We start from the raw sequence: 15,996 nt of genomic DNA on the forward strand, positions 1-15,996 counted from the left end.
CTGAGTAAAAAATTCACAGATTGCGAGTCGAGATACTCAATGCTTAAAAAGACATGTTGTGCACTTGCATGGGCTGGTAAGCGATTGAGACAATACATGCTGGCTCACATGACCTTACTGATCTCCAAAATGGATCCAGTCCAGTATATATTTGAGAAGCCAGCTCTCACCAGTAGGGTTGCTCGTTGGCAAATGGTACTGACAGAGTACGACATCCAGTATACGTCCCAGAAAGCCATCAAAGGGAGTATTCTATCAGACGATCTTGCTCAGTAGCCGATTGATGATTATGAGCCGATGAAGTTTGATTTTCCGAATGAAGACATCATGTTCCTCAAGATGAAAGACTGTGAAGAGCCAGTTGTTGAGGAGGGACCTGATCCAGATGAAAAGTGGACTTTAATGTTTGATGGGGCCGTCAATGCCAAGGGAAGTGGAATTGGTGCTGTCATTACCACTCCGAAAGGTGCCCACATGCCTTTCACCGCTCGTCTGACTTTTGAGTGCACCAATAATGAAGCTAAGTATGAAGCATGTATCTTGGGTATTGAGCAAGCTATTGATTTGAGAATCAAGACTCTAGACATCATCGGAGATTCAGCTCTAGTAATCAATCAGGTGAATGGTGATTGGAATACTCTCCTGCTAATCTGGTCCCCTACAGAGATTACACGAGAAGACTGTTGACTTTCTTCACAACAGTAAAGTTGTATCATATACCTCGTGATGAGAACCATATGGCAGACGCTCTTGCTACTCTATCCTCCATGATCAAGGTGATTCGGTGGAACTATGTTCCCAAGATCGATGTTATGTGCCTTGATAGGGCCGCATTTGTGTTTGCTGCTGAATTGGTAGTCGATGACAAGCCCTGGTATCACGACATCAAGTGCTTTCTGAAGATTCAAGAGTACCCTGCAGGGGCATCCAACAATGATAGAAAGACTTTGAGAAGATTGGCAGGCAATTTCTTCTTGAACAAAGACGATATGCTCTATAAGAGGAACTTCGACATGGTTCTGCTCAGATGCGTGGATAGACACGAAGCGGACATGTTAATGGAGGAAGTTCATGAAGGCTTCTTCGGTACTCATGCCGGCGGACATGCAATGGCTAATAAATTGTTAAGAGCGGGTTATTATTGGATGACCATGGAATCTGCTTGTTTCAAATATGCTCGGAAGTGTCATAAATGCCAGATTTACGCTGATAAGGTGCATGTGCCGCCAAATCCTCTGAATGTGATGTCTTCGCCATGGCCATTTGCTATGTGGGGCATTGATATGATTGGAAAGATTATGCCGACTGCCTCCAATGGGCATCGCTTCATCCTTGTTGCCATCGACTATTTCACCAAGTGGGTCGAAGCAGCGTCATTTGCGAAGGTCACCAGACATGTGGTTGCCCGATTCATTAAGAAAGAAATCATTTGTCGTTATGGGATTCCTGAAAGAATCGTTACTGATAATGGTTCTAATCTCAATAACAAAATGATGAAGGAGTTGTGCAAGAACTTCAACATTCAACATCATAATTCTTCCCCTTATCGTCCTAAGATGAACGACGCTGTTGAGGCAACAAATAAGAACATAAAGAAGATTGTGCAGAAGATGGTCGTTACGTACAGAGATTGGCATGAGACGCTACCCTTCGCCTTGCATGGGTACCGTACTTCAGTACGTACATCGACCGGGGCAACCCCTTATCCCCTTGTGTATGGTATGGAAGCAGTCTTACCTGTTGAAGTGGAGATTCCTTCTCTAAGAGTCCTGCTGGATGTCAAGTTAGACGAAGTTGAATGGATTCAGACAAGGTTCAATGAGTTGAGTCTTATCGAAGAGAAGCGAATGGAAGCCATTTGTCATGGGTAGTTGTATCAAGGTCGGATGAAGAGAGCCTTTGATCAGAAAGTGAGTCCTCGATGCTTCCAAGTCGGAGATTTGGTGTTGAAAAGGATCCTTCCTCCTCAGACAGATCATAGGGGAAAGTGGACTCCTAACTATGATGGACCGTATATTGTCACCAAGATTTTTGATGGTGGAGCCTTAATGCTTGCAACCATAGATGGTGAAGACTTCACTTCCCCTGTAAACTCAGATGCAGTTAAAAAATACTTCGCATAAAACAGACCCGCTGGACAATAAAAAGAATAGTCCAGGCAAAAAATGGGCATCCCGGCAAACCAAGAAAATGAAAAAAGGTTCGGGCAAAAATTAGGGATTAAAAATGAAAAGATTGTACACCCGGCAAGTTGAAAACCTGAAAAGGCAACTTAGGAAAAAATGGGTATCCCGGTGGATTGAAAACCCGAAAGGGCAATCCAGGCAAAAGTTAGGGATTAAGCAAATGATTGCGTTCTGAGTAGTTCTGAATCTCATCTTGTGTCGATAACTGGAAACTTCTGAAGGATAGGAAACAGTCTAGTCACTTTTTTCAGAAAGCTGATCATCTGGAGGATCTTGAAGACGAGCGAGTCATAACAGAATTGGAACCCGATAGAAATCCATTTCACATTGCCATTAGATTAACTTCTGTTTCTTATCTTTTGTGCAATTGCCTCGTTCCAGGGATTGCTTCCTGATGTAAATGCCTATTCAAAGGCCATTCGATAAATAAAATCATGTTATTCAGTATATCTCTGAATTCATTTTTCATTTTACAGTTTTGTTTGCAAAAATGACGTCCGAATTTTTGATAAACATTGCATCATGAAACATAAGAGCTTTACAGGTACATGCTTAATAAACATTTAAAATTGTTGTAAACTTTAAGTGCTTTGGATCGTCTATTCAGAACAGGTACACTCGGGGCATTTCCTTAGGGTTCCCAACAGATGATCGCGGATGTGTTTTCTTTAACAGTTGGTATTTGGTATCGTATCCCTGTAAAGTGCTAGACTGTATATCACCAACGGAGTTGACAGTGTCAGAATGTATATCCCCAGCGGAGTTGACAGTGCCAGACTGTATATCCCCAACGGAGTTGACAGTGCCAGACTGTACCTTCCCAGCGGAAGCGGCTGCTCCTTAGAGTTCGATGCCAGATCGATGATCTCGACACTAGACCCATGCTCTCTTTCCTTGAAGCAGAATCTCGGTACCGTATCGGTGTTTTCTTCCCCTGTTGAGTCGTCTCTCTCGCGGATTATGATTGCCAGAACCACTATCGCTTCCCTCAGCAGCAAGTTTTCAGTGCCATTCTCTCCCCAGTCAGAGTCTCGGTATTTTGTTATTGCCAGTACACCGCATGGTCGGTCATTTCCCCATAGAGTTCATTGTGCTGTGTATCTCCAACAGCATTGCTAGGGTCCAGAAGATTGTGATCATTTCCCCAGCAGAATTCCTTGCCTCGGATTGGAGTTCTCTCTAACCTAGCATTTCGCATCCCTGCATGTAGAATCATATTGCATTGCATCCTCCCAAATCGCGTAGCATTTCCATTTTCATGGAGCATTATGCCATTGAAAAATTCAAACATATGCACGTATAGCATAAGACATTTTTGGTATCCCAAGTGATAAGCCAGAAGTTGGTTTCTACTACTCAGACTGAAGTTTCTTCATGACCTATCCTTTATTATTCCCAGTAGGGGTCGTTGGCCCACGCGCCGCCTCAATTATCATTTTCTCTGTTTCTGCCGATGTTGACAGGCATGCAAGTGTTCCGGTATTCAGACCGAAGTGGCATTCAGGCCAGTTTTCCGATGTTCAGATCGAAGAAGTTTCTGACGTTCAGGTCGATGCAACTTGTGGCATTCAGGCCAATTTTCCGGTATTTAGACCGAAGTGGCATTCAGGCCCATTTTCCGACGTTCAGGTCGATGCAACTTGTGGCATTTAGGTCAGTTTTCCGGTATTCAGACCGAAGTGGCGCTCAGGCCAATTTCCTGGTGTTCAGACCGATGTTTGATAATCTAATATCTTTCGATGCTCAGATCGAAGTCATTTCCAGCATTCAGACTGATGAGCGGCATTCAGGCCATGGTTATTTTTGTGTCACCATTTATTTTGGTATTCAGGCTAACATTCTTCTTCGATGTTCGGACCGACTCTCACCGTACCAGACGGATTCTTTGTTGATCCTCAGATCAAGACCACCTCTTTGCCGATCCTGACAGGCATTGTTACTTCATTTTTCACTTCAGTGTAAATTTTCGGGCTTTTTAGTATTCAATCCCTTGATACCTCGAAAGTGCGAAAGTCGTTGCTATCTTCATTTCGGGTCTCGAGTTAATTGAATAGGGGCAGCTGTAATACCTCAAAATTTACCCTTCATTTTTCTTGGAAGCATGGGATTATGTTTCACATTTCATTAGCATCATACTAGGTCATACTCATTGCATACTGCATTAGTGACATGGAAATCGGGTTTTGATTGATCACTCCTTAACAGAAGGAGCCCACACAAAGCAAGATTGAGAATTGGACTTCATTTCTCTAAGTATACAAGTCTCAAGGGACTCAGGGGGCTCCAAGTATCTTATTTTGTTCCTCAGTTCATCAGTGAAGGATCCAGAGCTATCAGAGTGTTCATCTGGATTTAATCAGAAATTAGGGTTTCATGGCTACCTGCAACAGGAAATGTTTGGTTGGATTTAGAGGAGCTTATCCATGTCATGATTAGATAGGCATCTTGGACTAGGAAGACTCACCATTATCTCAGAAAGATTCATTGGCAAGCAGTGCAATAAGTTCCTGATCAATTTTGCCCTAAACTAGGGTTTGGTATAAAATCAGTTTATTTCTAATTCTTTGGGTGAAACTCTTTTCCATGGCCCTACATATGTCCACAAGGGTCTACATACAAAAAATCAGCTCTTTATTTGAGCCAGAAGTGCTTCAATTGATCACTAGAATCAAGAATCAGACAGTTTGGGAAAAGTTCACTGTTGGGCCAGAAAAGTCAACTCCTGACTTTTTGAGAGTGGAATCTCAAAATTCATGCCTAGGGGATCCTACATGTGAAATTTTATCAAGGTTGCATCATGGATTCATCATTTAATCAGGAATTGGAAAAGTTACTTAATTTGGAAATGTTTGACTTTCCATTTAGGGCAAGTTTTCATGATTGTTGCACTCACTTTAAGCCCATTTTCCTTCAAAATAAAAGCTCCATTTGAAAATTTATCCAACATGAAAATTGTTCCTCTTTTTCTAGGCTTTCTAGATATATAAAGTTTGCTCCATTTGGATTAAAATTGAGAAAGTTATGCTTAGTCAAAGTGAGACATATTTTTAGGACACTTAGAAAAATTTCTAAGTCCAAAATCTTCAAAGTTTGTCAAGACTTCTTGGCCAGTTTTCTTGCACTTCAAGGCATCAATGGAAAATGTTTTCTTCACAACAATGGTACCTTGACATGTCCTCTTTCACATCCTTTTGGAATTATCTCATTTGGATCTATGGTTTGAAGGATACATTCACTTAAAGTTGGCATCATGACATGATTTTCTAGGCAGCATCAGTTTTGCATGGTGAGACCTGAACTTGAGGCCCATTTTTCATCTTCCTCCATCCATCATTTCAACTTGTGATCAACATGAAAGATGCTGTACTCCATGAGGTATTTCTATTGTTTTCATTATTTCATCATTTGGAGACTTGCTCATCAAGGTACATCGCCATAAAGTCACCACCTTGGAATGGATTTCTTGCTTGCCAAGCCATGCTACAAACCAACCCACGTTTTTGCTACTTCTTTTGGCCATGCATTGGATATTTTACTCACTTAAATTTGGCCCAAAATAACACAAACTTCACATGCCCTCACTAAATACACCTCACTTTGCACTTTTATTCTTATGGATATCATTTATTTAAAAGCCCATGGAAACACTTGATCCACCACTATTTAAAAGCTACAAACCCTAAACCTAATGGAGCATTGGAATTTCGTGGCAAGGAGGAAAAGCTTCATCACATATCAGATTCCATTCATCTTCCATTCCACTTCTATTTTACATTAGGTAATCATCTCTTCCATGGCCATGTTTTGATATATCTATGCTTGCTTACCATGTTCATCATCATTACCATGCTAGTCACCACATGCTTGTGTTCTTATTATTAATTTATGCATGCTGAATTTTTTGCCTTTGCCATGTCCATGTTGACCTCTTGTGGTCAACTTTTCTCCATGATTAAGCCATTATTTTTACTAAAACAAGTCACCATGATAATCTACACATTTCATACTTGAATTTTGGTCTTTATTTCGTGGTATTTGGTGCACTATAGAGCTTGTATTATTGTGTGGAAAATTGAAAAAAATCACTGCATTTTCGTGGCTGCATGAGCTTGCATGTTTAGGGTTTATGTTTGTGGAAGAAGATGAACACGTGGCGCGTTATAAGCTGCTAGATCCAAGGCTCATGTTATAATCGTGGCCATGCATTATGTTTTTGTCTTCTAGTGTTTTAAGTGACCTTGCCCAAATGACACCATGTTGACATGTTTTGTTTAATTAAAATGTTATTTGGTTGTGTCACATGCTGACTTAAGTGATTGTGGACTAGGCCCTGCGCATATGCTTTCACACCCCACGCTCAAGGCCCACCAACATTCTCCTTTTATTTTCTTTTTTTAATTCCATTTAATTTCTGTTTTGCTTTTAATTATTTAAAATATTTCCTTTGTCCATAAAATTACACAAAAATATTTTTCACTTTTCTTAATGTCTTATTTAATTTTATTTAATTTTTATTTTCGTATTTATTTAATATTAGTATTTTATTTTAAATATTTATTCCAAGTGGTCCATTTTAGCATACATTTTACTATTGATTTTATTTTCATGACTTAAATTTTTTTTTTATCTTTTGATTTTTGGGATGAAGGTTGACCACTGTCTCATAGTCAACTTGACCTTTTCTTCGAATTTTATTTCACATTTTCAATTTATTTTGGATTTATTTCTAACCTAGTCTTGTTGGTTGACTTTTGTTTTGACCTCTGTTTTATTTTAATTAATTCATGCATTAATTTTCATTATTTTAGAAATATTTTTGGGGGATGATGATGTCCTGACCCCACCATATTTAGTTTAATTTTTCATAATTTTCTTGATTAATTTACTATTTATTCTTGAGTTATTTCTAACCTAGTCTTGTTGGTTGACTTTTGGTTTGACCTTTGTTTTGTTTCAATTAATTCAATAACCAATTTTCATTATTTTTAAAATCTTTTAGGGGGATGATGATGTCCTGACCCTACCTCATTTAGTTTTATTTTTCATAATTTTCTTGATTAATTTGCTATTAATTTCATATTTTTAAGTTGACTTGAATTTTCAGTTGACTTCTTTATGATCGATGTTTGACTTAGGGATTCCTTATGGCAATTGAAGAGATCTTTTGATCCTCCCTTGTCCATCTCATATGCCATTTGTTAGAGGCCTTTTCATCTTGATTTTATTTGGTCCTTACCTCATTTCCTGATTAACTTATTCAGTGAACCCTTGTGTGCATCTTTTCATTTGTCTGATCCATCTGTCATTTGTTATACTTGTTTCTCTCATTCATGCTTTCTATTGCTTGATTGTTTAACATGTCCATACCTCTCATGCATTGTTTAATTCACCTTTATTTCATTATTTGATTTTTTGATTGGATCATACACTTGTTTACTCATCTTATTGTTTGATTAACTGTTGCCTACTTTTATGATGTATGAGGCATATATTCTTACTGTTTGATTGCCATGAACAATCCCCATTCATAACAAATGCACCCCTCTCCCATGAAGTGTATAATATTTATTCTTTCATTATTTATTCATCTGTTAATACAAGAATTAAAACGAACATCCAATAACTATTTCAAAACAAGATCAAAAGCTCGGTCCAACGTCGAGTAATCATTTTCAAAACTTAACAGAACCAGCACGTATTCATCCATCCTTTTGTAAGTTGATTGCTTCATGCATCGCCATTTCTCTCGTAAGTCGATTGGTTCAGGCATCGCCATCTACCTGTAAGTCGATTGCCTCAGGCATCGCCATATACCCTTATCCTTGGTTCCCCTCCTTGCTCCATCTGTCGACTCTTGTTCCGTTTAGGTAACACCCACTAGGTAGAACCCTTTGTATGATAACATAGGTAGAATTCCCTCATTCTTTGCACGCTAACATTAGGTAGATGTTCCCATTTGTAAATCCTAACACATAGGTCCACATTGCATGACAACTCTAGGGCAGAGCTTCCCCACTTTTAGACCCTCCGTGCGTCTCCGATCTTGTGGCATGTCAGTCCGTTCTATTGCAAAGAGGTAACTGCCTAAGACTCGATTCAGCGAGTTGCGACACCTACTGCTAGGACGTTGAACATATTGCCCACTTTCCTTTGACACAACTGGTGTCCTCTTTTGTAAGTCCATGTTCATATGGCAATCCCTAACCCCTAGTTAGTCGAACTACGACAACTCTTATTCTCATGTTCAGATGAGATACGTAGGCACGAGATGCGATGTCTTGCCGAGTTTTTGACTGATGACTAACAACTAATCCTTGTTTACTTTCGCCCTTGCCGCGATTCTTTTCTATCGCCCTCGTTGCGATCGAGACCTTCCCTTTCTCTTGCCCTAGTTGCAATCGAGACCCTTTGTTTCCGTAGTTAGATGAACTACATTTTGCTTTGATTCTCATTCGAAATGAGATACGTAGGCATAAGACGCGATGTCTTAGCGAGCACACTTCTCTTTCACCCATAGGTAGCCGAGTTACGAAGACTCTAATTCTCATATCAGATGAGATACGTAGGAAGTGAATGCGACATTCTTGCGAGTCATTTTCTTTTAACCCTCTTTTAGCAGATAGTACATTAGATATTACCTACGCCCATTAGACTAGAATAACAAGAGTGGATCCCGTAGAGTACTACGGATGCGTAGGGGTGCTAATACCTTCCCTTCGCATAATCGACTCCCGAACCCTAGATTTGGTTGCGAGACCTTGTCTTTTCCTTTTTTTCTTCAGGTTTTCTTTGATCGTTTCCTTTCCCTCCTTTGGGATAAATAACGAACGGTGGCGACTCTTCTGTTTTCTTTTTTCGCCGGTTGTTTTTTCGCATCCTATTTGCGACAGGTTCATTATACCATATCTCTAACATGCATTAACACCAAAATTTCTATTGCCCGGCCTCAAATAGTTGACTTCTACATAAGTTCAATTACGATTGCTTAACATAGCACTAAATTTTAACCCAAAGGCATACCATTCTAGTAAGTGAGATTGTAATTCTCCCCCCTTTCATGGTATTTTGTGGAAACTTGGCCTTTTTTCCTTCCTTTGGGAGATATCTTGGTTCAAGGATCCATGCTTGTGAATAGAGGGTTAAGTGTTCTCGAAAGAATGACTTAATCAATTGAAAAGCAAAACACCACTGGCATATTATCAACTAACATGTGACTAAATTTTATTACTCTTGCTTTTAATTTCAAGTCATTTACTTTATGCAATTTAAATTCAATCCATTTACCATTTCATTTGTCATTTACATATCATTTAATTTATTTATGTTTATGTCATTCTCACTTTGCTCATTTGAGCCATATATTGTGATTGTATATATTTGTTTGTGTATTTTGCTTGTGTTTGTGGTCTTAGGACCTTAAAATACTTAATAAACAACAAAAAACCTAAAAAATATTTGTGTGTACTATTGGATTTGATCTGAACTCTTGGATTTTGAACTAGGCAACATTCCCTATGCAAAAGGACTTGGCCAATTCCATCATTTCTGAAACCAGGTTATTGTGATTTGAGCTTTCATCTGATGCAAGTATTGGGATCCACATGAATTCATATGCTACGTGGTCTTGATACAACTATTATTTTGGACCTGTGTCTAATGCCTTATTCTGAGCCAATTAAGGAGTATGTCATCTGATACATGAGAAGAAGAAGACTATGAAGTTGCTTGCTTGGATGTGGCTATATTTATTTGATGCCTTGCTCTTCATTTTGCTACTTGCTTATTGATATTGCTTGATTTAAAGTCCAAAGGGAAAGTGGGTTTCTATATGACATTCTTGTTTGTTGGATTGCATCCCATTGGTCAGATCTTTTCAACTCTTAACTTTTATATTTCTGCTTAGGATTAATCTCTTCATCTCCTCCCACTTCTAAAATTTTAAATCTCTCCCTCCTTTCAAAAAATCCTTTGGTTGTGATTTCTAAACTTAGACATTATTGCAAATTAGAAACTTTGGCCTTATGCCATTGCATTTTTAAACTCTTTTCTCAATCAAACTTGTAAATGAATCTAATCATATTGACTTAAAATTTCAAAAGACAAAAAGAACTAACACTCATTCAAACTTTTGGGCCCTTTGTGCCTCTTTTAATATTAAACTTTTATTAAAAGTAATCCACTCATTTTGAAATTGTTATCACGAACTACGAGGTTTTGATCCCTCATTTTTATGTTGGTACGTAGGTATAAGTCCGAAGGTCTTTTCAAACACAAAAATATAATCAATGAATTCTTTTTCTCATCCCCACACTCTATTTGTTTCAAACATCTTTTATACCAAAAACACATACACACATAAAAAAGGGCTCCCTAGGAGTACCTAGGACACTTTGGGTGCTAACACCTTTCCTTTGTGTAACCAACCCCCTTACCTATAATCTCTGGAATTTTATTAGTTTTGATTTGAAAACTTCTTATCTTTGGGTTTTGTTCGTACTTTTCCCTTTTCCTTTGGAAACAATAAAAGCGCGGTGGCGACTCTGGTTTTATTGACGTTAAGTTTATCCATAGCTTAATGGTCACGAATTTACCGCTATAGTCATCCTTATGGCCCTCCTCGTGGATTTCAAGGATTCATTCCTCTGCCGGAATTGACTTAAGGCTTTCCCACCGGTCCTTTTGATACCCTACAGTCCTTATGGCCCCCAACCTTTGGTTTCCCAGCCGTTCACTTCACAATACTAACGCGTCAATCCCTATGGGGCTCAGCTTTCCATGCCGTTGGGAAACCCTGGCTATACTGTATCACTTGCCATCGTGGTTACTTACCCTCTTCAAGAGGACCCCGTTGATTTATATCATGGTCCGAGCATCCACTCAGACGCAGCCGAAGATGCACTATAAGGTCAAATTCAATCTCTTAACAAGAAACTGAATGCCCTCTAAGGGAATGATCTTTTTGGCAAGAGCACATGCGAGATGTGCCTCATTCCAAATGTAAGGGTCCATGCTAAATTCAAGGTACCAGAATTCGAGAAGTACAAGGGTAGTACTTATCCTCAGACTCACCTGGTCATGTATTGCAGGAAGATGGTCGCCTACACAAATGATGACAAACTCTTGATTAAATACTTGCAAGACTCTTTGTCTGGTGCTCCGTTAAGATGGTATATGAGCTTGGAGCGTGCAAATGTTAAAAATTTTCTTGATCTTGGTGAGGCATTTGTGCAACACTATAAGTATAATCTGGACATGGCACCAGATCATACTCAATTGGGCAACATGTCCCAAAAAGAACGTGAATCATTTATACGCACAAAGATGGCGGGAAGTTGTTGCCCAAGTCACTCCACCTGTTGAAGAGAAAGAACTGTGCAAACTATTATTGAGGACCTTACACTCCTTTTACTACAACAAATTCATTTCAATCATTCCTCGTGACTTCATCCAGATGGTAGGGGTCAGTGTACAACTCGAAGAAGGGGTAAAAGAAGGAAGAATAGCTCGTGATAATTCTTCATCTTCTAGTACCACCAAGAAGTTTGGTGGATGGCAGAAAAAGAAAGAAGGGGATGCCAACGCTTTTTTCCACCACCAACCAAGTAAAAGAAGACAACAACATCAACCAGCTTCCCAAGAAACTCCACCTCCACAAGTGCAACAACCTATGCCATGCTACTATCAACAACCCTTGGTAGCTGCAGTGGCACCAGGGGCACCTATGATGTCAAATCTGCCTTTGCCACCGCACCCGATGTTCCCTATTTATCCTTCACCATATCCGCAGTTTCTGCAACAACATCAGCCATATCCACAGTATCCACAACAACCCCCGCCCCAGTATTAGCTGCAACAACAACAACATCAAAGACAACAACCATTTATGTCTACTACTCATCAAAATCCATGTCCTCTTAAGACTCTTTTCTAGTTTGATTCAATCCCAATGACATACACCGATATACTACCTTCTCTGATCACCCAGAATCTCATAGAAAAGTGTGTCGTACCACGAGTGCCTGAAAAGTTTCCTAGATGGTATAAACCTAATGAACGTTGTGCTTTCCACTCTGATACACCAGGGCATGACACTGAAAATTGCTTTGTATTCAAAGGAAAGGTCCAAGAGCTTATGAGATTGGGAATATTTAAGACGACGATATGCCAAATGTGGCAACTAACCCATTTCCTGAGCATGGGATAGTAAATATGATTACCAAAGATGAGAATTTGATTATGGACATCCTGAAAGTGAAGACTCTGTTGGTATCTGTGCACCTCAAGCTGTTCAAAGCTGGTATTCTGAAGCAAGATCATGAGAAATGCTTTATTTGTTTGAGGGACCCTAAAGGTTGTTTCGATGTGCAGAAAGATATAAAGATGTTGATTTCCAATGGTGTGTTACAGGTTAGTGGGAAGAAAAAGAATAATGAAGTGTTTATGATAGTACCTATCTTCAATAAGCCCATGGCTTTTGAGATATTATGCCCGCTCAAAGAAAGTACACCTCTTGATGACTCTGCTAGGTGCTTGAACATCAAAATTCTAGCTCCTTTCCCCTACAAATCTGATAAAGTTGTACCATGGGGGTACGAGCCCACTACCATCATGAATGGTGTTGAGAAGCCATTGGTCAACAACAAAGTTGTCACTAATATTTCCGATGCAAGCGGTCTCACAAGAAGAGGTAGGGTTTTCACTCCTGTTATTCTTAGAAGTGGTAAGCCGGTGGTCGAAAAGCCTAACAATGTTAAAGCTCCATTGGTCATTCCTGAGAGTAGACCCATACAAGATGTAGAGGCTGGAGAATTTTTGCGCCTGATACAAAAAAGTGATTATAAGGTGGTGGATCAACTCCTTCAAACCCAGTCCAAGATATTTGTTATGTCTTTACTCTTGAACTCTGAAGCGCACCGCAAGGCTTTGTTGAAATTCTTAGGGAAAGCCTATGTAAATCCAAATGTCACGGTTGATCATTTTGACCATGTAGTTGGAAACATTACATGTTGCAACATACTAAGCTTTTCTGACAATGCGTTGCCCGCCGAGGGAAAAAAGTATAATAACGCTCTCTACATATCCATGGGATATGAAAAAGACTCTCTTTCACACGCTGCAGTTGATATCGACTCTTCTTTGAATGTGATGCCAAAGATTAATCTTGCCATGTTGTTCTACATTGGTGCTGAAATCAGACCAAGCGAGGTTGTTGTAAAGGGCTTTGATGGTTCTAAAAGGACTGTAATGGGTGAAATTGTCTTGCCGATGATGGTTGGTCTACAACAGTTTCAAATTCTCTTCCAGGGGATGGAAATTAATCCCGGTTATAGTTGTTTGCTTGGGAGACCGTGGATCCATGATGCATGTGTTGTCACATCCACCTTGCACCATGAATTGAAATTCATCCGAAATGGCAAGCTTGCTATCGTTTATGGTGAACAAGTCCTGATGATCAGTCAATTATCTTCTTTCAGATACATTGACGTAGAAAAGGATGTTGTCATTACCCAGTTTCAAGGGCTCGAAATTGCTAATGCAGTTCGGATTGAGGATCTTGATGAAGATAAGGTGGGAACTTCTATGGCATCTTTGAAAGATGAGCAACAAGTGGTGGCCAGTGGTCAAACCTTGGGTTGGGGCAAGATTGTGTAACTCAATGATAACAAATATCGTAGTGGGTTAGGATTTAACCCCTATGAGCAGTCGGCCAGAGCATCGAGGAATATTCAAGAGGTGAAACTGATTTCTGAGACCTTTAGAAGTGGTGGATTTATGGACCAGTCATGTGCTATCCTGCAAGATGATGCTGATGAAGGACCAAGTGTAGCACCTCAAATTTTCCCTCACCCATTCATGCATTCATTCATTCATTAGGTCATTTATCATTCCATATTGCATTGCATCATATCAATAAGAATTGGCATCAAGAGGATCCTTTGTGCAGAAGAGCAAGTTTTTCCTTGAGATGAAGGCCACATGATTATTCTAAAGAGCTTATATGAGCCAAGGCGCATTTTGAAGCAAATTCACCAAGTGGTGGAGGCCCAAGTTCATTAGTGCATTTCCAGGTCATCTGAGGCCCATACAAGTCAACTGTGCAGTCAATTGAGGGTTTTGAGTTAGGGAAGTGAGTGGAAGCATCTCATTCATGTTCATACAAGGCCTATTCATCATGTCAAACATCTATCTTGAAGATTTTGAAGTCAAATCAAAAGTCTCCAAAAATGGAAAGTGACCTGTAATTCAAAGTTTCCAAAAATGGCAAGTTTTTGGACCACATTTAACTTAACTTTCCAACATCAAAGAAGCTTCAAATGAAATTTTGGTCAACATGAAAGTTGAAGATCTTTCTCTCCTCTTTCCAAAAAGTCTAAGATCATGACCATCTGATGAATGGTTGAGGAGTTATGAACAAATGATTGCAAAGTATGCTTGGAACTTCAAAGTGCCATAACTTTTGATCCAAAACTCCAAATTGAGCCACTCTTTTTGCAAAATGCTTGTCATGACCAAGAGATTCCAAATCCATTATTGCCTTGCATGAAAGAAGCTTACATGATCTAGTGTCCATGCATGTACATTTTGGAGGGAAAATGCATAGTTCAAATTTGGTTGATCACATGAGCCTAATTCCAATTCCATCATGTTCATTGGATGTTTTTAAGTGAAAATGAACCTTGCATGGCACTGTTCACATGCACATTGCTCATGCCACCTCACATTTGCATTTTTGGTCATACACTTCATTTCTCCTTAATTTTCCATTAGCCAAGGCAAATTGGGATTAGCATGGTGATTAACACATGGTATAAAAGCCTAATTATAACAGAATTTGAAGAGAATACAGATTCTAGATCTAGAAATTTGATTTCCCTCCAAAAATTCTCTCAATTGAAACTTGAATTTTCTTCACATAACTCATCAATATTATTGCATAATCGTGTTCAGTATGATTCATTGATGAAGAATCAAGGTTTGGTTTGCAGAATTTGGCCAAGAATCAAGCAGATCGTGTACAAACTCATGAAGATGGATTCTGAAAATTAAGCTTCATTCAAGTGGATTCAGCTGATATTTCTTGCATCAAACTTCATATCAAGGTTGGAGGAGAAGATCTGGAAGATTTGAGGCCTTGAACACGATTTCAACTCACTGCTCTCCAAAAAGGTTGGAATTCGAATCTCATTATTCTTCATTTTATTGCCATGATCTTGTAGAGCTTTTAATGCTGAGAATTCTGATGCAAGTAGATCTTGATTTGGTTGAGAAACAAGCATGTTATGTTGATTTGAATTTTTGTTGTCCAATTTGTTCTTGCTCGATCCATGAGATATATGATGATTTAGAGTGAATTAGGCATGGATTAGGAATATACGTTATGTGAGCTTTCGAATGGTGTGCTTTTTAGAAATTTCTGGAAATTTGTTTATCATCTCCGCCGTGAGCCAGCCGGAGAAGACAACCAGAATTACTATTCTGGCCGTCTGGTTCAAATGCCAGGGTTCCACTGTTCACGCGCTTGTAACCAGCGAGACTCCAGTTCGAATCCTCCCCATGACACTTTGGAAATTCCATTTGTTTTTTCTCTCACTTAGCCAAACGCTGCGTTTGATGCTAAACGCGCTTGGTGACCTCGCTTGCTTCAGTTTGATCCCTGCCTGTGTTGTTTTGGATTTTCCAATTGTTTTTGTTGAGCGCGCATGTGACCTAGAGGACCTTGGTTCGAGCCTGGCATAGTGCACTTTCCATTTTATTTTCCAGCGCATGTGACCTCATGAACCTGGATTCAACACTAACCTTTTGCATTTTG

At 39.4% G+C, this 15,996-nt stretch overlaps 1 protein-coding gene across 1 annotated transcript; it reads left to right on the forward strand.

Moving 5' to 3' along the window:
* Nucleotides 1-12,347: 12,347 nt before the first annotated feature.
* On the forward strand, nucleotides 12,348-13,838 carry LOC127122059 (uncharacterized). Its single transcript, XM_051052465.1, has one exon. It carries the CDS (start codon nucleotides 12,348-12,350, stop codon nucleotides 13,836-13,838), a length of 1,491 nt encoding a protein of 496 aa, XP_050908422.1.
* The last annotated feature ends 2,158 nt before the right edge of the window (nucleotides 13,839-15,996 follow it).

Source organism: Lathyrus oleraceus, chromosome 2 (genome assembly GCF_024323335.1).
Source record: "Lathyrus oleraceus cultivar Zhongwan6 chromosome 2, CAAS_Psat_ZW6_1.0, whole genome shotgun sequence".
Taxonomy (NCBI): Eukaryota; Viridiplantae; Streptophyta; class Magnoliopsida; order Fabales; family Fabaceae; genus Lathyrus; species Lathyrus oleraceus.

Bases quoted from the DNA above. Each gene is read 5' to 3' on its own strand.
- LOC127122059 (XM_051052465.1), top strand. From the start codon at position 12,348: ATGCCAAATGTGGCAACTAACCCATTTCCTGAGCATGGGATAGTAAAT.